Source organism: Siphateles boraxobius, unplaced genomic scaffold (assembly GCF_051911475.1).
Source record: "Siphateles boraxobius isolate OS27281-9 unplaced genomic scaffold, OSU_SipBor_1 41, whole genome shotgun sequence".
Classification (NCBI taxonomy): domain Eukaryota; kingdom Metazoa; phylum Chordata; class Actinopteri; order Cypriniformes; family Leuciscidae; genus Siphateles; species Siphateles boraxobius.
The window spans coordinates 36,483,393-36,503,592 of NW_027509042.1; the positions used below are offsets into that span (position 1 = coordinate 36,483,393).

The 20,200-nt window shown below is 35.0% G+C and overlaps 2 protein-coding genes across 5 annotated transcripts in view; one reads left to right on the forward strand and one right to left on the reverse strand.

Moving 5' to 3' along the window:
• Positions 1 to 15,470, reverse strand: part of dytn (dystrotelin) — a 38,572-nt gene extending 23,102 nt beyond the window's left edge. Inside the window, exons 1-11 of one of the 3 annotated variants that reach the window (XM_077199372.1) lie at positions 15,419 to 15,470; positions 13,806 to 14,183; positions 11,476 to 11,518; positions 11,094 to 11,165; positions 10,777 to 10,975; positions 10,610 to 10,695; positions 10,399 to 10,499; positions 10,242 to 10,313; positions 8,854 to 9,017; positions 8,367 to 8,478; positions 6,876 to 6,988 (exon numbers count right to left, since the gene is read on the reverse strand). In XM_077199372.1, coding sequence (XP_077055487.1) covers positions 6,876 to 6,988; positions 8,367 to 8,478; positions 8,854 to 9,017; positions 10,242 to 10,313; positions 10,399 to 10,499; positions 10,610 to 10,695; positions 10,777 to 10,975; positions 11,094 to 11,165; positions 11,476 to 11,494 — 938 coding nt within the window. In that variant the 5' untranslated portion in view covers positions 11,495 to 11,518; positions 13,806 to 14,183; positions 15,419 to 15,470. Of the gene's footprint in view, positions 1 to 6,875; positions 6,989 to 8,366; positions 8,479 to 8,853; positions 9,018 to 10,241; positions 10,314 to 10,398; positions 10,500 to 10,609; positions 10,696 to 10,776; positions 10,976 to 11,093; positions 11,166 to 11,306; positions 11,342 to 11,475; positions 11,519 to 12,261; positions 12,351 to 13,805; positions 14,184 to 15,418 lie in introns of those variants that run through there. The other 2 variants (XM_077199374.1, XM_077199373.1) reach the window with 2 other exon arrangements.
• casp20 (caspase 20, apoptosis-related cysteine peptidase) lies at positions 11,818 to 14,761 on the forward strand. 2 transcript variants are annotated; one of them, XM_077199376.1, is made up of 5 exons: positions 11,818 to 11,893; positions 12,537 to 12,874; positions 12,962 to 13,067; positions 13,714 to 14,203; positions 14,396 to 14,761. In XM_077199376.1, exons 2-5 carry the CDS (start codon positions 12,560 to 12,562, stop codon positions 14,526 to 14,528), a joined length of 1,044 nt encoding a protein of 347 aa, XP_077055491.1. In that variant the 5' UTR covers positions 11,818 to 11,893; positions 12,537 to 12,559; the 3' UTR covers positions 14,529 to 14,761. The 2 variants fall into 2 exon arrangements, with proteins under 2 accessions (XP_077055491.1, XP_077055492.1); XM_077199377.1 differs by having other exon boundaries at positions 12,537 to 12,859; positions 14,396 to 14,637.
• Positions 15,471 to 20,200: the final 4,730 nt, after the last annotated feature.

The window sequence follows — 20,200 nt, forward strand, 5'->3', positions numbered from 1 at the left end:
ATCCCATCATGCTGTATAGGGGTGTACATTTGAAATAAAACGTTATTTATGTGTTTTAACAGCAAGATAAAAACATGTTAATGTTTATATTTAAAAGAGTTTCTGATATGTTAGTGTTTTACCATAAAGTGTAGACCATGATAATAATAATTAAAGCGGTTTTAATCATTATAAAAACAACTACTTTGGGGATGCATTGGATGCGACAAAACCAATAAGAGTCTTTACCGAGTAAAGATTTTGTAAAAGGTTATCTTATTAGATATATTTGTAAAGGTTGTTGAACACTATCCCTAAATAAACGAAACAATTGGATTATTTGAACTTAATAGTTTTGGACTAAATTAAGAATGTTAACCTGATTCAACTAAATGGCATTGAATTAATCTTATGTAATAAACTTAAGTTTACTGAAATAAACAATGTTAATTAAATGCGACGTTACCCCGCTATGCAGAACCTGTTGACATAAAAAGTTGAGTAAATCCACCAGTTGTTTTCCAACAAAATGTTGATTAAACATTAAAAGTTCAAAACATATGGATGGGTGAATGGATCGCGATAAACTCTGTTTAGAAAGTAGCTAGGATGTATTTTATTTTGCGCAGACTTTAAGTGAACTTTTACCAACTATTAAGATGTTAAAGTTCAGTTATAGACCTTTAGCGCATTATTGAGTAACCGAATTCAGGGTTGTAGTTATCAAGCACCCGCACTTGGCGAGATTATTCAGAAAAAAGTAATTTTCTGATAAATCATCGTACACGGATGCACTGTGTTTTGAGGGACACTTATAGAAAGATGTCTTCATTCTTTGTTTCGGTGTATTTTTAAAAACATAGATCTACCTAGATGTTATACACGACCTACATAGATGTTTTACACAAAAAATATTTCAGAGATCCTTGTGCGGTATTCTGTAGCCGCATAAAAGGGGTAAAATATACATTTAAGCGCTATTTAAAACTAGGATGGTATAATATACTGTAAAATACTGTAAAATATACTGTAAACCATAAAATATAATGTAAATGTCTCAAGCGAAGATGATGGTTTAAACCGTCATTTTATTAAATCACGCCAATTCATGCGAATACTGTCAAATATGAACAAAGAGAAGACATAGAGTTGACTAACACTACCGCTAACTGTAGGAACCAGATATCCAGGGGGAAAGTGTAAAGAAAAACACCATACAAAACATTACAATCACACCCGGCGATACGATAAGTGTTACGATAGTGTTGTTCAAAATGAAACCGCGGTAAACAATTTAAGAACCCTAGAGCTGTTAAACATGCGGTTCAATATAAACAAGAATCCATCTCTAATGCGACTGAGCTCGTTTCACATATAACTGTTGATAGTTAGGTATAATCGTTAGATAATTTATCAAACAATTGAAATTTACGATATGTTAAAACATTTTGATGATGGGCTTGCACAAAGCATTGACCAGGTTCTTGGCAATGCTTTCACAATTCACACAGTCCAGCAGTTCCCTCAACTTCATCCGGCGTGTTGGATTCGCTCGCACATTTGCAACTGATCCATTGTGCAAGTCAAGATCGTCAATGATTGGATCAATGTTCTTCATATTTTCAACCAACTGACTGGTGTTTGCTTTCAGAAACCCTTGATGATCTGAGAATATAAAAATTGAAAATTAAAACATGAAAAGGAAAATGAAAGCAAAATGGGGAAAGAATATAAAGATTGAATCTAACCTTGTATTGACCCGTTTCTCTTCTTTCCCAGTCGCCCCTTTTGGACAGTATTTGGCTTTGATCAAATCTGTAGTAAAATAAATAAGTGTCGTAAAATAAAAGGCTATAGTTACAATTCTGAATAATCCAGGAGCATGACACCAGATAAGATAAATTCACCATGACTTAACTTGATTCAATAGTACCAAAATATTTCAAATTTGTACATGATACTGTTAGATCAGAATGTAACTTTCCTTAAAATTGGTCCCAAATAGTTAACTCGGACTGCTTAATTAAGATTAATTTTATACATTACATAGGCGAAAAACTGTTTTAATAGTTTTTCATGCATCACACTTACAATTTGCCGGTACATTTGATTCGTCAGAAGTTATGTTGATCTCAAAGGGGGAGCCATGAGTTAAATCAGTTATCATAGGCAAAAACACATGGCCGCCATCAGATGAAGAGATTTTGCCTGTTTACATAAAATATCTGTCAGTTCATCTGTCAATTGTTCATTTTTTTTATTATTGCAACCATGAATTGAGTTAATTCGTCGCTTTGATAAAATCATCAGTAAATAAAAGGCTAATGTAGTATAGTAAAATAATCCAGGAGCATGACAAATTTGTACATGACGCTGTTAGATCAGAATGTAAATTTCCAATTGGTCCCAAATAGTTAACTCGGACTGCTTAATTAAGATTAATTTAATACATAGGCGAAACTGTTTTATTACACTTACAATGTGCCGGTACACTTGATTCTTCAGAAGTTATGTTGATCTCAAAGGAGGAGCCATGAGTTAAACCAGTTATGATAGGCGAAAACACATGGCCACCGTCAGATGAAGAGATTTTGCCTGTTTACATAAAATATCTGTCAGTTCATCTGTTCATTATACAGCCAATAGAGTACCTGCCCCCTTTTTCACAGTCGCTGGTTACCGGAAGTGTTTTTACTTCCAGAAAACGCCTGTTGCACTCTATAATGTTTCTCATTAAAAATAAATATAAACCACACTAACATGTTACTTGGATGTCCGGTTGTCCTGCAGTGTTTGCTGTCTCTAGAGAGAGAGAGAAAAGGAAAGACCATGTTATTTTAAATGGAAAAAAATCATGCAATCATCCTATAGGCAGTAACGCAGTTCATTACAGTACAATGATGAAGTTTACAGTTCTTTTCCATTCAGGGGAGCATAATATCATAAATATCGAACCATCTGAAAGAAGACGCTTGACAGTGTCCCAGCGTCAGAATGTATAACTAAATTATGAGAATGTGAAAAACGCTAGGCTATATAAATAGCTTTGACTTAACTTTTATATATTTTGGTTATCACATTGTGCCATTCATATTTACAGCTTACATTTTAAACAATTTTATCATGCAAAGTGCTAAAAGTTAAAATCAAAGACAAAGTAAAAGAAGAATTAAAAAGTAGCCTACCGAAATTTAAAAAGTAAGTAACTGAAGAGGAATAAAATACAGATTAAATAATTAAATAGGCCTATGCACATATAACCATGTTTGACTCAAATAATCTAAATAATATTTAAAACATTTATTTTAATGTCCTTTATGGAAACCCCCCAGCGGGCAACTACAGTAAAATGTGATTGGCTGGGGGATATATATATATATATATTCTGAAACGTATATGACGTCAAAAACATTTGATATAGAACATATAACAATGTGTAAGAGCAACAAAGCATGCTATAACAGCAATAGCATGTTTAAAACACTAATGAATTATACCGTCTTTTCCTTATGTGTAAACAATCTTTTTAAATAAAACACTGTAGCATAAATGAATTATAAAGACAATACTCACTTTTAGACATGTCTTTTGATGAGGTGGTAAGAGGAGTGAGGGTGCAAAAGTTTTTGGTCCAGAAATGATTTGTCTTGGCTGTATATAAAGAAGAGGCTGGGCAAAATACTCTTGGAAAACGTCAGAGCTGTGTGTCCACAATGTTCTTTCAGTAGGGAATGGAGTCCTCTCACAGCCGTAGCCATGAGGTCCACGTAGGTCATCGTTAACATTTTTTATCACCTCTTGTTTTTTCAGGTTACACATGGCAATAAATTACTGTAGCCGCTTAAGGACTAAGCTGTAAGCCTCCAAAATGGAGGAGGTCAAAGGGCATGCCTCCTGCTATATAGATACCCGATAGTATATTCTCAGTAAAGGGGTTCAGCCTGTATGTTTCCACACTGATTAAGGATAGTTTGGGAGATACAAGAAAAGTAAAAAATGATATACACCTTATACGTGCAATAGATCATAGCTACCGTAGAAAAAGTAAGATCATGCTTTGAAATAAGATGAGTAAAATTAAATATGCTGTGTGATGGACCAAAAAAGGTACATCGCGTCTCTGAAAATGTACGGTGGTTTTCTAAATGATACAACGTAATCTAAATAAGAGCAATGTAGAGTCCTGGGATTTCTTAAAAACAAAAACAACAACTACAAAAACAAAAAAACATTGTGACAAACTTTGACAACATATTTCATGCGGCATGGACAAAAATACTGTTTGAAATAATTTGTATAATATCTAAGATACCAAAGTACAGTTTTTGCTTTATTTTTTGAACAGACGCTTTAGTAAAAATAATACCTTAGGTTAAATTTATGTAAAATCATTTATATCATACAGAAGTCTTCTAAGAAGATAAATAGAAGATACGACTTTAAAAAAACGTTAAAGCTTTGATTTAAACAGTCTTTTAATTTTAACACATCTGTCTCATCTGTCCTGTAACTCCTCTCGTCTCTGTGAGGGGGTCATGCATTCATTTCACCCTGTAGTTTATCACTGAAGGAATAAAAAAGGAATACAATTTTGTTTATGACTTTGGACTGTTTTTATCATTGCATAAAGAACTACATCTTCAGCACTGTGGAAATGTAAGGTATTTTTATATTTATATATATATATATATATATATATATATATATATATATTATATATATATATATTATATATATATATATAAATTCATTTAGCTAAAACTATGTTTAAATAGTTTGAATTCATTTTAGTAACATACTTGTTATTATTCATTGAGTTATATACGTTATTTATAATCATTTAATTTAAAAATAGAGATTAGTTAATTTTATGGAACCGGGTTACTGTGTGTGTGTGAGAGTAAAACAGTATGTAAAAAACAATGTAAAGATGCCTTTTTCTGTGATGGTCGTGTTTAGGTGTACGGGATAGAATATGCTGTTACAGTACAAAAATCATTATGGCTATGACTAAATTAATAAACATTATACTTTAGGTCTCCGTTAAACAAAATCATTACAGTAATCTTCTAAAAGATAAATAGAAGATTCGACTGTATTAAAACGTTTTTATTAAGACTTTAAATAATTAATTGAATTGAATTTAAATTATCTTTTATTTTTAAACTTTTAAGATTAACTTTTAAGATTAATACTAACAAAACATCCTCAACGTCTCATACTGCTGCTGGCCTGGCACACACACACACACACACGCACACACACACGCACACGCACACGCACACACGCACACGCACACGCACACGCACACGCACACGCACACGCACACGCGCACACGCACACGCACACGCGCACACGCACACGCACACGCACACGCACACGCACACGCACACACACACACACACACACACACACACACATTCCTCCTCCACTCTGAATCACAGAGTGTCAAAATGACCGGTGTGGGAGAAAAACACTCGAGGATATTTTTGTAAATACATTCATACATTATATTGACAATGATGTGTTGGGATTTACTTCTTCAACTCTCTAAAATGTAAGATGATTTTATTTTTGTTTTGAAAAGATATTTGATACACTTTTAAAAGATCAATGTACTTCAACTTTAGTTAGTATGAAAAAATATTTGTAAATTACTAAATGTACATTTTATAACCATTTTAAAGATCAATGTTTTTCAACTCTAGTGTAAAATATGTGAAATTATTAGAAACAATCTCTTTTTTCTCACTATACCCATATATATAGCGTGCTCAGGAATGCCAGGATATCAGGTGTCACACAGACACACATTTAACTCAAAGACTGTCAAAATGCAAGGGGTGTGAGAGAAACGCACATGGGGGCTTTTTTCACCATAGTGAAACGGTGAGATGATTTTATTTTTTAAATACTTGGATCAGTAAGATATTTATTTTAAAGGAATGAATGTTTTTCAAATCTACTTTAGTTAGTATGAAAAATATTTGTAAATTACTAAATGTACATTTTATAACCATTTTAAAAGAACAGAATGTGTTTCAACTTTAGTTACTGGGAGATATTTTCTCACTATCCCCATTTATATAGCGTGCTCAGGAATGCCAGGATATCGGATGACACGCACACACTCACAGACAGACGCACACACACAGTGCGGAGACTGTCAACTTTAATCCAATTCTTCACCATAGTGAAACGGTAAGATGATTTTACTTTTGTAATTCTAATCTATTCTAATCTATATGCGACATTAGAAAAATTATTTTCTCACCCCGACACGGAGGGGATTTCCCACACCAAGAAGTTATTTCCCCCGGGGTCAATAGGTCAAAATCAATGGGGCAAAGACAACTGGCAAAGACAACTGGCAACTTCATATATCATACAAAGGTCAATAGGGTAAAGACAACTGTCAACTTGATCGATCGATAGGTCAAAGGTTAATCCCTACATTAAAGGACCTCCGGAACATCCTCCGGAATGTACTGTCAACTTGATCGATCGATAGGTCAAAGGTTAATCCCTAAATTAAGCGACCTCCGGAACAACCCCTCCGGAAGGTCAAAGGTTAATCCCTACATCAAAGGACCTCCGGAACACCCTCCGGAAGGTCAAAGGTTAGCCCCGCCCACCTGTCAATCATAGGGTCATAAATCATTTTGACATAAGGTGAATCATATAACTACTCATGGGAGATAAATGTTGAGGGCGAAGGCAAACATTGGATAAGACTGTTTTATCTCTTTACCAGTTGCCGTCCGTCTGTTTGTTCAATCCAGAGAAAACACACATCGCAGACAACAACCAGTTACATATTCTGTTAAACATGTATCATTCACAGTTTAGAGGTTTGATTTCTTTCCAACACAAAAAAACACACACAAAATGTGTACCTTGAGCCTGTTCTCAGGGCTCTCTTCCTCTCTGCTTCTCGCCGGGTGTGTCGAGGCACCAAAGCATGTCGAGCGCTGGAGGCCAGTGATGCTATTGACTCCTTCCAGGATGGCTGAACAAACCATAACACACATTATATAAGGCATAATTAAAAGAGTATGTGTTATTTAAACTATATTTTGTTCGATACTGATATAATTGATTAATCCCCTAAAAATTCTAAAATATTTTTTCTAGGCTAAATAAATGAAAAATAAAACAATAAAAACTAAAATCAATTATTTAATTTACAGTAAATTAAGGCATTAAACTGCCAAACTACATTCCATAGCGACATCTAGCGGTTCGGCTGCTCGTTGCACTAAGGGCTCAGCCCACTGCTCACCCCTCCCTTTCGAAGAAGCTACGGTGGCTAAAACCGGACAAACGTATCTTCATCTGAGACAGCAGAGAATAGCCAGAGTAAGCCAAGAGTGTGTAACATTTTCACTGTTTCTGTACCACAGTCCATTATAAACCACATCATGGATAAAGTTTACAAAGCCATAGTCAGGTAAGGATCAAGGGTCTTAATATATAATATAATAATAGTAATCAGCTGATTGTCTCACAAACGTAACCAGCACATTTCTCCCCACATACCAAACCCATAATACAGCGAGGGAGAAGAACCACATGACACTATGCAACTATATATATTTTTCTAACAGGGTAGTAAATGTTTAGCTGGCTAAATATGAGCTGTTACTGTGGCTGAGCTGGTTAAAGCGTAAAGCCTTGTTTAAACTCGACGCGTCCGCATGAGCCCAAAGGTGCGCGCGGCAAAAATGACATGATTGTAACAGCGCGCGCGCCTCCGCATCCCCTAGACACCATTTACTACACACAATAGGCTTTTTTTCTCTGATTTTGAAAACTCTTCGCGATAGACTTAAAATGCTTCCAAGATCGACTTGTCGACCGCGATCGACGGGTTGGTGATTCCTCTAACATACTGTTTTACGGTCAATGACGAGAGTACTAATCAGCTGTCTCACGAACGTAACCAGCACATTTATCCCCACATAGCAAAGCCATAACACAGCGAGGGAGAAGAACTAAGTTACATGAAATAATCCAACTACATATTTTACACCACTGACAAGGGAAAAGTCACTACTCACGGTGTTTATGGCAAGCTTCTTGCTTTTTGCTGCTTCTCTTTCAAGGTAGTAATGAAACGCGCTCTGTAGCGCTGTTTGTTCGCGTTCGGCTATGGTAGAAACATGACGTCACAATATGCCGACCTTCATAGAAGGGGATTCCCGCGGTTATGTAGATATAAATGTCTCATTATAATGTAATAAAAACATCACGGTTTATTAAGTAAGTTCTTTATACACCACTGAAAACATAGTTATGGATGTCATATTGCATTTTTGTTAATAGATACTCAAAATTATTACACATTGCACCTTTAAGTATGTAAAACATTATGCTTGGTATTACACCTGAGTGCAATATTCCAGTACAGGATGGGATGGCTTGTGTTTCCGGGTGCGTCTCTCAGTCAGAAAGCAGCTTTGGCAGAGGTGTACATTCAGGCATTTCAGACAGCGATACCTATGAAAAGAGACGGTCATACCATGTCACTCACTATCCATTTCATCTACCAGACAGCACGCATGTCAGCCCCAATACAAACATTCCAGTGTTATTTTAGTAGTATTATTAATATTTTAATATTTTGTTTGTCAATTTTTTTACTTTTATTGTTATATTTTCATTTTAGTTACATTTGTAGTAATTTTGCTATGTGTTTTTTTCTTTTTTTTCTTTTCTTTTTTAGTACTATTTAGGTTTCATTTATTTTGTTTCAATTTTTGTTTTAGTAAAGGATAATAACCCTGAAACAAAAACATTGTAACCAGAGCTGTGGGCCAGTAAACCAGTTTCAAACCTTGTAAGGATGTACAGCACTAATATTATAAAACCCACCTGAGGCCAGTGATAGGGAAGGCTTTACAGACATGGCAGTGGACTCTGTGTTGTACAGCCTCACTCACTGAAATCCTGTAGAGAGTGGACAGCCATAACAGCAGACGGGGTTCTGACTGTAGCCAGGCAATAAAATGCTCTTCAGTCACATCTGCTCTGATTACCTGTGTGAGAAAAAAATCCCTAATTTCCAGGATTTTAGGCTGTTTACATGTGTGTGTGAGTGAAATACAATGTAGCTGGTATAGCTTAGTGGTTAAAAATCTGGACTGGCAACTGAGGGCTGTACCTTCAAATACCTACAAGGGAACATGTAGCCTATAGCCTATTGTTGTATGTTGCTTTGAATGAAAAAAATCTGCTCAACAGGGATTTTCAAACTTTTTGATGCCACATCTTAGCAAATACGATGGTCCTCTTGTGAGTGACCACCTTTCTAAAATAAAGGCATTATATACTTGCATGTATATATTCTGTGAATATACAGTAAAACCAAAATGTATTCAGACACCTTCAACATTTTTCACATTATCACAGTTTATTCACTATAGTTTAGGAAATTGTAATAACATATGACAAGAACTCAGAGTTATCAAATCAGTTGATATTTCACTGGTTTTGGCCATCCTTCTGTTAGTAGTCGCACAAATGAATTAGGTTGAATAGCTGTCAGCTGTTAAATTTAAGTAGGCCTACACAATTATATAATACCAATTTAGGTCAACCAATTACCAAACAATGCAAAATTTTGTTCAGTCTGTGATGTAAAAAGGTCGCATTAGAAATTAAAGGAAAAAAAAACTTAAGCAAAACATGTTCAGGTCAAAGTGTCAAAAAGATATCAAAAATTATATCTGGTGTCTTAATCATTTTTGGTTTGATGCTGGTTTGATGATTTTGGTTGACACACACACACACACACACACATATATATATACACAGTTGTGGTCAGAATTAATGGCACCCATGGTAAATATGATAAAAAATGTCTGTAAAAAATAAATCTGCATTGTTTATCCTTTTGATCTTTCATTCAAAAAAATTGCAAAAATCTAACCTTTCATTGAAGTAAAATAATTGAAAGTGTGGGAGAAATCACATTATGAAATAAAAGTTTTTCTCCAAAAAACATTGGCCACAAATATTGGCAGCCCTAGAATTTTTTACGAGTAAAATATCTCTTAAGTATATTCCCATTAATATTTACCTTTTTTTAGCACACCAGGCTGACTAGGAACATGAAATGTTTTATATGTGTGTGTGTGTGTGTGTGTGTGTGTGTGTGTGTGTGTGTGTGTGTGTGTGTGTGTGTGTGTGTGTGTGTGTGTGTGTGTGTGTGTGTGTGTGTGTGTGTGTGTGTGTGTGTTATATAGGAGATTGTACAATACCCCTTTGAAGCAGGAGGACACGGCAGTTTCAGCATGGCCAAACACATGGTTTTCTTGAACCACTGCTGGAACCTTAACCAGACGTTTTAATTTAGAAATTTGTTGTATTTGTTATAAGTGGCTCTTATTAATTGGATCAAACTGTTGCTTTTCTCACCTGGCTGAGGTCTTCCAGCAGGACTCTGAGTGCACTTCGACTGATGGAGCCCCTGTTGCTCTCCTGATTCCCACTGTAGCTGTCAGCCAGTCGGAACAGAGCTGCAGAGACACAAGCACAGACCCTGAACACTTAAGTAAACATTAATACATTCTGAAAGCTGGACAGAATCAGAATAAGCGATAAAAAATCAAGTGAATGTAGAACAGACCATTCTGTTTAGCTGAGAGAGCGTCTCCACAGAGGGCGATCAGCGCGGCCTCCACAGACCTGAGCAGAATAACCCCGGTTTGCTCTCTAAAAGAAAGCAAGGTTAAATCACACATGCATAAATACAAAAATAGACTATATAATAATGAATCAGTAGTCACCCCTCACCTGTCAAACAGTTTAAAGAGAAGCCTGGTGGTTTGATCTGTGGCTTCAGGTACTGCCTGACCAGGAAGTTCATGCGAAATGCTCTGGAATAGCTCTTCTAGAAGCTGCTGTACATCTTCTTGAGCAAGACTTATCATTGATTCCCCAGAACATAAAGTATTTAAAACTGGTCGCAAATCCTGCAGTGACACCAGGTGCACTGGAGTTTGAAAGAGAGAGTCACTAATGAGATATATTAAGTGTGTGAGATTATATAGTACTGTTATATAAAAGCATCCTGATGCATTCCCAAAAAAAATTTAAACAGAACAACTTACTCTGGCATAGTTTCTGTAATGTGCGAAGCTTTAGAGCAGCTCGATACACTGCAGGACGAACCTCATTCAGACCTTTGGTGGGAGAAACACATGAATAATTTTAAAAAAAAGTGAACCAATTGATGGGATTTTGATCAATAAATGTACTTAATGTTCAATATATTATTGCATCGGCCTTAATTTGTACCAATATATCCAAAAGAGGACACCCACCGAGAAAGAGATTCCATGTAAACACACACAATATCCTATAATAATTAATTAATAAATACATTATTATTTACAGGTCCCATTTAGCATTATTTATTATTCTTAATACACCTTACACAGACATTTTCTGCCATTTTCATCCTGAATTACTGTAAACAGGGACCAAACTTACCAATGCTATCCACATCCATAACAGTTCACTGTTCACTAAAAATCTGGTTATGGAGACAAAAATGAAAATGTCAATGACCATCAACACCATATTCCTTTTATTTTCAACTACATTGTTTTCGTTGTGAGAATTATTACAAATAAAAGGCTAACTATGTTTCAGCACAAAAAAAGTTGTGCCCCACAAAAACTGAATACAAAATAAAATACCCATACAAAATTTAGCTTGACTTCCTGATGCTGACTATCAATATTTCTCTAAAGGTTAGTTAAAGGGTAGTACATTTTTATTGATAATTCACATATAGATCGACCCAACAGAAGACTAGGCAACCCAGAATATCTGGCAACCCCACACTCATTCATCCTTGCTTGCGCGCCTTTGAGTTCTGCGAGGGAAAGTAAGTTCTGACAAGAAGGTCGGTGTTTTATATAACAAATACCTTCAAGCGTCTATGCTAATAACTATTATTGCAAATTAAATAGATATATGTTTGCGATTTGTACGTTTTGTTTAAATGTGATGTAAGTAGTGCAAATAAATAGCTGAAGCTAGATTAGCCTACCCTGTTGTAACAAAGGGAAAATGAAAGCAAAGCAAATAGGAAGCACATTTATTTTATTCGGTTCGTCAGATACTCGTAAACCGAACGATTTAATATTAAAGTTATTCATATAAATATTACACGTTATTATAGCAATTGTCAAATAAGTATTGTATTTAGCATATCTAGATATCGAACCACAGATGAATCTATTTAAAACATAATAGTGAATTTTTGCTCACCTGAACGCTGTAACATGAAATTGTTTCCTTGTGAACATCAAGTACTTTTAAACTTGCATGCACAAGCTGCCACTTGCCTGGTTTGTGTTACTTATTGTTAATAATGTATGAACAGAGGTTTTATTTCACTTTGTCTATGTCAGTGCTATTGGCCATTATTAGGTTATTGACTCTTTGTAACTTCGTAGCATGTTTCTTTGCTTTGAAGTGAATACTAACAATTTATTGTAGTGAAGATCCTCTGACATAAACTTTTATGTTCTTCTTCTTTCCAGTTCATCAGTGTTGATTTTGTAAAATGGACAAAAAATCCCTTAAGAGAATTGTCAACTGTAAAGTCTTCCTCATAGAGACTTTATCTGAAGAGGCCGAATTCATCTTGCAGCATGTGCATCAGGCTAATCTTATTACTCTACGTGAATACAAGAACCTCACTGATATTTCTGAAAGAGAGAAGAGAGTCATCAACCTACTTGACAAACTCATGGGAAAGGGGGAAGAAACTTGTCGCAATTTCATAGACCTTTTAAGAAATGATAGTATTTTGGAAATTTGTCCAACATTAAAGGATCATGCCATTTTTGATGCTCCAGTACAGGTGACATCAATACAGGTGATGCTCATATATTCAAATTAATGTAAATGCTGCACTCAAGTATGTTCTGTACCACTGATGTGTGTATATGTGCTTTTATTTCAGGTCTCTGAATACAAAATATCACGAATTCCACGTGGTATCTGCGTAATCATCAATAATGTACATTTTACGACCATGATGGAAAGAAGCGGATCAGATGAGGACCAAAGTTTGTTTTTTAAACGTTTTTGCATTGTATTTAGGTATTTAGCATTAGATATTTTGGTAAGACTTTATTTTACAGTTTCCTTGTTACACGTTATATGTAGTTACTATAGTACTAACTATACATAATGCATGATTACATGCAACTAACCATATACCAAACCTTTATTTTAAACCTACAAGTATCTGTTGTTAATTAATATTACTCAGTACTTGAATGTATATAATTACAATGTAACAATGACATCTTAAAAATAAAGTGTAACTACTATTTTAAGTTAAACCATGGTGGTCTGTCTAAATACTTGAATCTGATTGGCTGAAAGGTGTGCAGTAAAACGGTTTTTAAAGTATTGATGCCGCAAATATCAATAACAGCTTTAAATTGTCAATGCCAGGAACAGACCATGGTATGAGCAGGATTATCTACACTTATTGTGTAAAGGAAACTATAAGAAAATAATTCGGAAAAGAAAATAGTTTGATTTGTTTTAATAATTCTAAATATTTATACTTATACATTTATAAATATTTTTTTTATTTTCATTAAATTATAACATTTATTTGACCATTTTTATAAATATGATTTATTTATAATTTTTTATATCGATGAATGTACTGAGTTGCTTATTTTCTCTTTTCAACCCCAGAGTATCTTGACAAAGTTTTCCACTGGCTGGGGTTTGATGTGGTGGTGCACAGAAATAAAACTGCAGATGAAATGAAGAATCTCCTCACAGACCTGGGGAAAACAGTAGATGGAGACTGCTTTGTCTGCTGTGTCCTCTCCCATGGCAAAAAAGAAGGAGTCTTTGGGGCCGATGGTGATGTTGTTTCTGTTGATGAAATACGGGAGCCTTTCACTGGTCAAAGACTAGCCGGCAAGCCAAAACTGTTTTTTATACAGGCATGTCGAGGGAGAAAAAATCAACTCCGTGTGAAAGTCCAAGCGGATTCTCCAGAAGATGGAGAGTCAGAGATGGAGGTGGATGGTGATGATTTTGAGATCACAATCCCAGCTGACACGGATTTCCTCATTGCCAGGTCAACCACTGACGGTCACTATTCTTATAGAAAGCCAGAAGAGGGCTCCTGGTTTATTCAGTCACTCTGCCGAAACCTAGAGAAACATTGTCCACTGTAAGTTTGTAACAAAGATTTCATGCAGCAGTTTTATGTTCATTATGAAAATTTGAGTATACGAAGTAGGGAAAATGATAAAGAAAAATAATGTGTACTGAAATCGATAACATTCACAAAATCCGAATTATATATACAGGTACTATCAAAAATAAATGAATAATTATTTATTGATTTTTTTTTTGTCCCCAGGGGTACAGACATCCAGACGATCCTGCTTTGTGTGAATAATGACGTTAGCAGTCAGGGGATCAATTCCAAACAAATGCCTGTCCATGAAGTCGCCATGAGGAAGAAACTGATCCTGCAGCCAGTGAACCACTGAAAGCTCCTACATATGTCATGCCAAGATCGCTCGATATGTCTTTTTTATATACATTTCTTAATATAGGATAATTTCAATCTCAAAAAGGTCTGTAAAAAGATTCTAATGCAGATATGTTTTACACATTTCTTTATACAAAATGTTTCTACTTTTCTATATACACTACTTTCTGTACCCTATACTTTATAAATACACTCATTTAATTATTTTATAATAAATATTTTAAAATGGTGTATTACTGCAATTTAATGTATAACTGCAATACACATTAAGTCAGAAACATTGCATCAGGTAGGATGACAGGAATGGTATGTGTCAAATTTAGGGGTTTTATATTAGGTGTCTTCTGTCTTTTAATAACTATACCTACATCAAAAAAATAATTTGGTACAATTGTTAGGAAGAGTCAAGAGTGTAATAATAAATGTAATTACAGATATTAATTATAGCTTTAATTACATTCCGATATTTTTTAAGTATAAGTACAATGTAAAATGAATGTACACAATAAGTGCATTGTATCAAATGATTAATTGCTAATACACACAGTAGTTGTAGTTTAATGTAGTATCTTCATTGACATTTTTCCCAGTAACAAAGTTAAATGCATATATATCCAAAAAAAGATCTTCCAAGACAAAAATCAGATTGAGATATCTATAATTAAATCACTGTAAGTTGCTTTGAAACAATCAGTATTTTATAAAGTGCTATACAAAATAGAGGTAAACTATACTTGGCTAGTGACTACAAATTAGTTTTGAATTGACTTTTGTTTTTAGTTATCTATAACAAAAATTTATCAAATCAGTATGGTCTTTATTTGGTAATCATTAAAGGAACACTCTGACTTTTTTTAACTTTAGCTTATTCACTGTATCCATACATACATTTTTCATCTCCGTGCGTGCTGTAACTCTGTTTGACGCACCCACAGCTAGCCTAGCTTAGCACAAAAACTGGATGTAAATGGCTACAGCTAGCATACTAATCCCAATAAGAGACAAAATAACGCAAACATTTTCCTATTTACATGTTGTGATTTGTATAGTCACAGAGTGTACAAATAACAAGGTCATATGAGACACAGACATCTTTTAACCGTATAAATATTGGGAACTATATTCTCAGAAGGCGAAGCACTGCTACTTGGGCGGAGTGATAACCGCAGCACTGAGACGCACCGTTGTTTCTTCTTGTTTACCTCTAGCTCCGCTCATTTGTTACTGGACTCGGGCAATAGTGATAACACAATACTAACATTACAGGGGATACATGGAGCCTGGGAACAACTGCAATAGTAGAACACTTACCACCGCAGCCGCTCCAAAGTTTTGGTACTGCGGTAAAGCCAGCCGCCACCTCGAAATTAGCGGTCAAACTAGCCGCCCCTATATTTCACGGTGAGCGTATACACTAGCTATTACAGTAAGACCGTCAGACCGTCATCTGGATTGAAATCAATTGATCTTCCGGCGAAGGCTATTTCACATTAATTTATTCTTTCTTTCTTTCTGTATATAATGATCTATCTATCTATCTATCTATCTATCTATCTATCTATCTGTCTGTCTGTCTGTCTATTTATCTATCTCTATCATCTATCTATCTGTCTGTCTATCTATCTATCTATCTATCTGTCTGTCTGTCTATTTATCTATCTATCTATCTATCTGTCTATTTATCTATCTCTATCATCTATCTATCTATCTATCTATCTATCTATCTATCTATCTATCTATCTATCTATCTATCTATCTGTCTGTCTGTCTATTTATCTATCTATCTATCTGTCTGTTTATTTATCTATCTCTATCAATCTATCTATCTATCTATCTGTCTGTCTGTCTATTTATCTATCTATCTATCTCTGTCTGTCTATCTATCTATCTATCTATCTATCTATCTATCTATCTATCTATCTATCTATCTATCTATCTGTCTGTCTGTCTGTCTGTCTGTCTGTCTGTCTATCTATCTATCTATCTATCTATCTATCTATCTCTATCTGTCTGTCTGTCTATAATTATGTATCTGTCTATTTATAATTATCTATCTATCTATCTATCCATCCATCCATCTATCCATCCTAAAATAATAATATACTGTTGTGTCTATACATTCAGAAAATCACTAAAAAAAATTCTTAGTTTACACTGCCCAATTTCACCTCAGATGGAGAGTACACCTTCTCACCGTGTCACCTGCACAGTTTCAGGACATTCTGATGTTGTATTACAAAATAAGAGCCCTGCAAAATTCATAAATATGCTGTTTTGGCTTTACATTCAGAAAATAAAAAAAATAAAAAATCCTAGTTTACACTGCCGAATTTCACCTCAGATGGAGAGTACTCCTTCTCACCATGTCACCTGCACAGTTTCAGGACATTCTGATGTTGTATTACAAAATAAGAGCCCTGCAAATTTCATAAATATGCTGTTTTGGCTTTACATTCAGAAAATCACACAAAAAAAAATCCTAGTTTACACTTCCCAATTTCACCTCAGATGGAGAGTACACCTTCTCACTGTGTCACCTGCACAGTTTCAGGAAATTCTGATGTTGAATTACAAAATAAGAGCCCTCCAAATTTCATAAATAAGCTGTTGTGTCTATACATTTAGAAAATCATTAAAAAAAAATCCTAGTTTACACTGCCCAATTTCACCTCAGATGGAGAGTACACCTTCTCACTGTGTCACCTGCACAGTTTCAGGACATTCTGATTTTGTATTACAAAATAAGAGCCCTCCAAAATTCATAAATACGCTTTTTTGGCTTTACATTCAGAAAATCATTAAAAAAAAAATCCTAATTTACACTGCCCAATTTCACCTCAGATGGAGAGTACACCTTCTCACTGTGTCACCTGCACAGTTTCAGGACATTCTGATGTTGTATTACAAAATAAGAGCCCTACAAAATTCATAAATATGCTGTTTTGGCTTTACATTCAGAGAATCATTTAAAAAAATCCTAGTTTACACTGCCCAATTTCACCTCAGATGGAGAGTACACCTTCTCACCGTGTCACCTGCACAGTTTCAGGACATTCTGATGTTGTATTACAAAATAAGAGCCCTCCAAAATTCATAAATACGCTGTTTTGGCTTTACATTAAGAAAATCATTAAAAAAAAATCCTAGTTTACACTGCCCAATTTCACCTCAGATGGAGAGTACACCTTCTCACTGTGTCACCTGCACAGTTTCAGGACATATAGACACAACAGTATATTATTATTTTAGGATGGATAGATGGATGGATGGATGGATAGATAGATAATTATAAATAGACAGATACATAATTATAGACAGACAGACAGACAGACAGACAGACAGACAGACAGACAGATAGATAGATAGATAGATAGATAGATAGATAGATAGATAGATAGATAGACAGACAGAGATAGATAGATAGATAAATAGACAGACAGACAGACAGATAGATAGATAGATAAATGGATAGATAGATTGATAGAGATAAATAAACAGACAGATAGATAGATAGATAAATAGACAGACAGATAGATAGATAGATAGATAGATAGATCATAGAGATAGATAAATAGACAGATAGATAAATAGACAGATAGATAGATAGATAGATAAATAGACAGACAGATAGATAGATAGACAGACAGATAGATGATAGAGATAGATAAATAGACAGACAGACAGACAGATAGATAGATAGATAGATAGATAGATAGATAGATAGATAGATAATTATATACAGAAAGACAGAAAGAAAGAAAGAATAAATTAATGTGAAATAGCCTTCGCCGGAAGATCAATTGTTTTCAATCCAGATGACGGTCTGACGGTCTTACCGTAATAGCTAGTGTATACGCTCACCGTGAAATATAGGGGCGGCTAGTTTGACCGCTAATTTCGAGGTGGCGGCTGGCTTTACCGCAGTACAAAAACTTTGGAGCGGCTGCGGTGGTAAGTGTTCTGTTATGTTTTTCGATGACTAGCCTACTGCAACAGTGCCATTAGCTGGATCTAATGTAACGTTAGTGATACTATTATATGAATAGGGTGGTCACTACTATTGCAGTTGTTCCCAGGCTCCATGTATCCCCTGTAATGTTAGTATTGTGTTATCACTATTGCCCGAGTCCAGTAACAAATGAGCGGAGCTAGAGGTAAACAAGAAGAAACAACGGTGCGTCTCAGTGCTGCGGTTATCACTCCGCCCAAGTATCAGTGCTTCGCCTTCTGAGAATATAATTCCCAATATTTATATGGTTAAAAGATGTCTATGTCTCATATGACCTTGTTATTTGTACACTCTGTGACTATACAAATCACAACATGTAAATAGGAAAATGTTTGCATTATTTTGTCACTTATTGGGAGCAGTATGCTAGCTGTAGCCATTTACATCCAGTCTTTGAGCTAAGCTAGGCTAGCGGTGGGTGCGTCACACAGAGTTACAGCACGCACGGAGATGAAAAATGTATGGACTTATCTAACTCTGGGGGATACAGTGAATAAGCTAAAGTTCAAAAAAGTCGGAGTGTTCCTTTAACAACTTGAAAAGTAATTGAAATTCATTTGTTAAAAGATGTGGGAACCCTGAATAAGACGGAACCTGAATAATACATATATAAAGAGGTTTTTATGTTAAATTAACTATTTTTAAAGCTCTTCCACCTGATTAATTTGAGAACAGTCCATTCTTATTCTGTAATTAATTCGCTGTCACTGCTTTAATTGTGTCAAGCAACATGAGACTTGCATCGCAGGTAACATAATACACCCACATATACAAGACACCAGTCACTTTAACACACCAGAATGACAGAACTGACGTTGACACGTCCCCCCCACCCAATAATCAAATCAGTGGTCATCAATATGGGTTTTTCTGACCAGTTCTGTCAGAAATTATATCAGATTATATACAGTGGTTTCTGACCGGCCAAATTTTATCACAAAAACAGTTATTAGCTAATGTCTACCACCCACAGGAATTACATTTTATTTGTAACAACGCATATTTGCCACATGTGCAAAAGTCAAGAGAATCATGAGTCATTTGAAACCAATGTATTTTTCACTTTTTATTGACAAACTCTCGTTTAAAGCACAGGGGTTTTCCAGATATGTGCATATTATTACCCAAACCGTGCATGCAAACTGCATGTAAAAAGTCATGCCTTGGTTAAATACTCAATGAAATGCACATGACACTATCAAGTTAAAATAAAAATTCATTAACACAGAAAAATGCCATTGGGTAGGACCAACAGAAACAGTATACCGTATGTCAAATGTAAGCATCACAAAGCAGATTTCCACAGACAGGGACAAGAATTGTCATGGTAATTGGTAATTATACTGTAAATACACTATAATAGCTAAAACAGCAGTTTGTGTCCAGTGCTATAGTGGCTAAACAGAGTATTCAATCTCACTTTAGGGGATAAAATATGTCAGCAAAAATTTAGTTTGATTATATTCAAGCATTGGATGGATAACAGTTGTTTTAACGTACAATACATTTAACTGAAACTCCTAAACATCCATTCACACTGTTCTAATAAAGACACCAATTCCTTTAGATGTAATCCCTTATTAATGTTCAGTCAAATATAAAAACATTTACAAAATGTATTCAGGCATTTGATCCAGTAAAGACAAAAAAGAATGAAAACC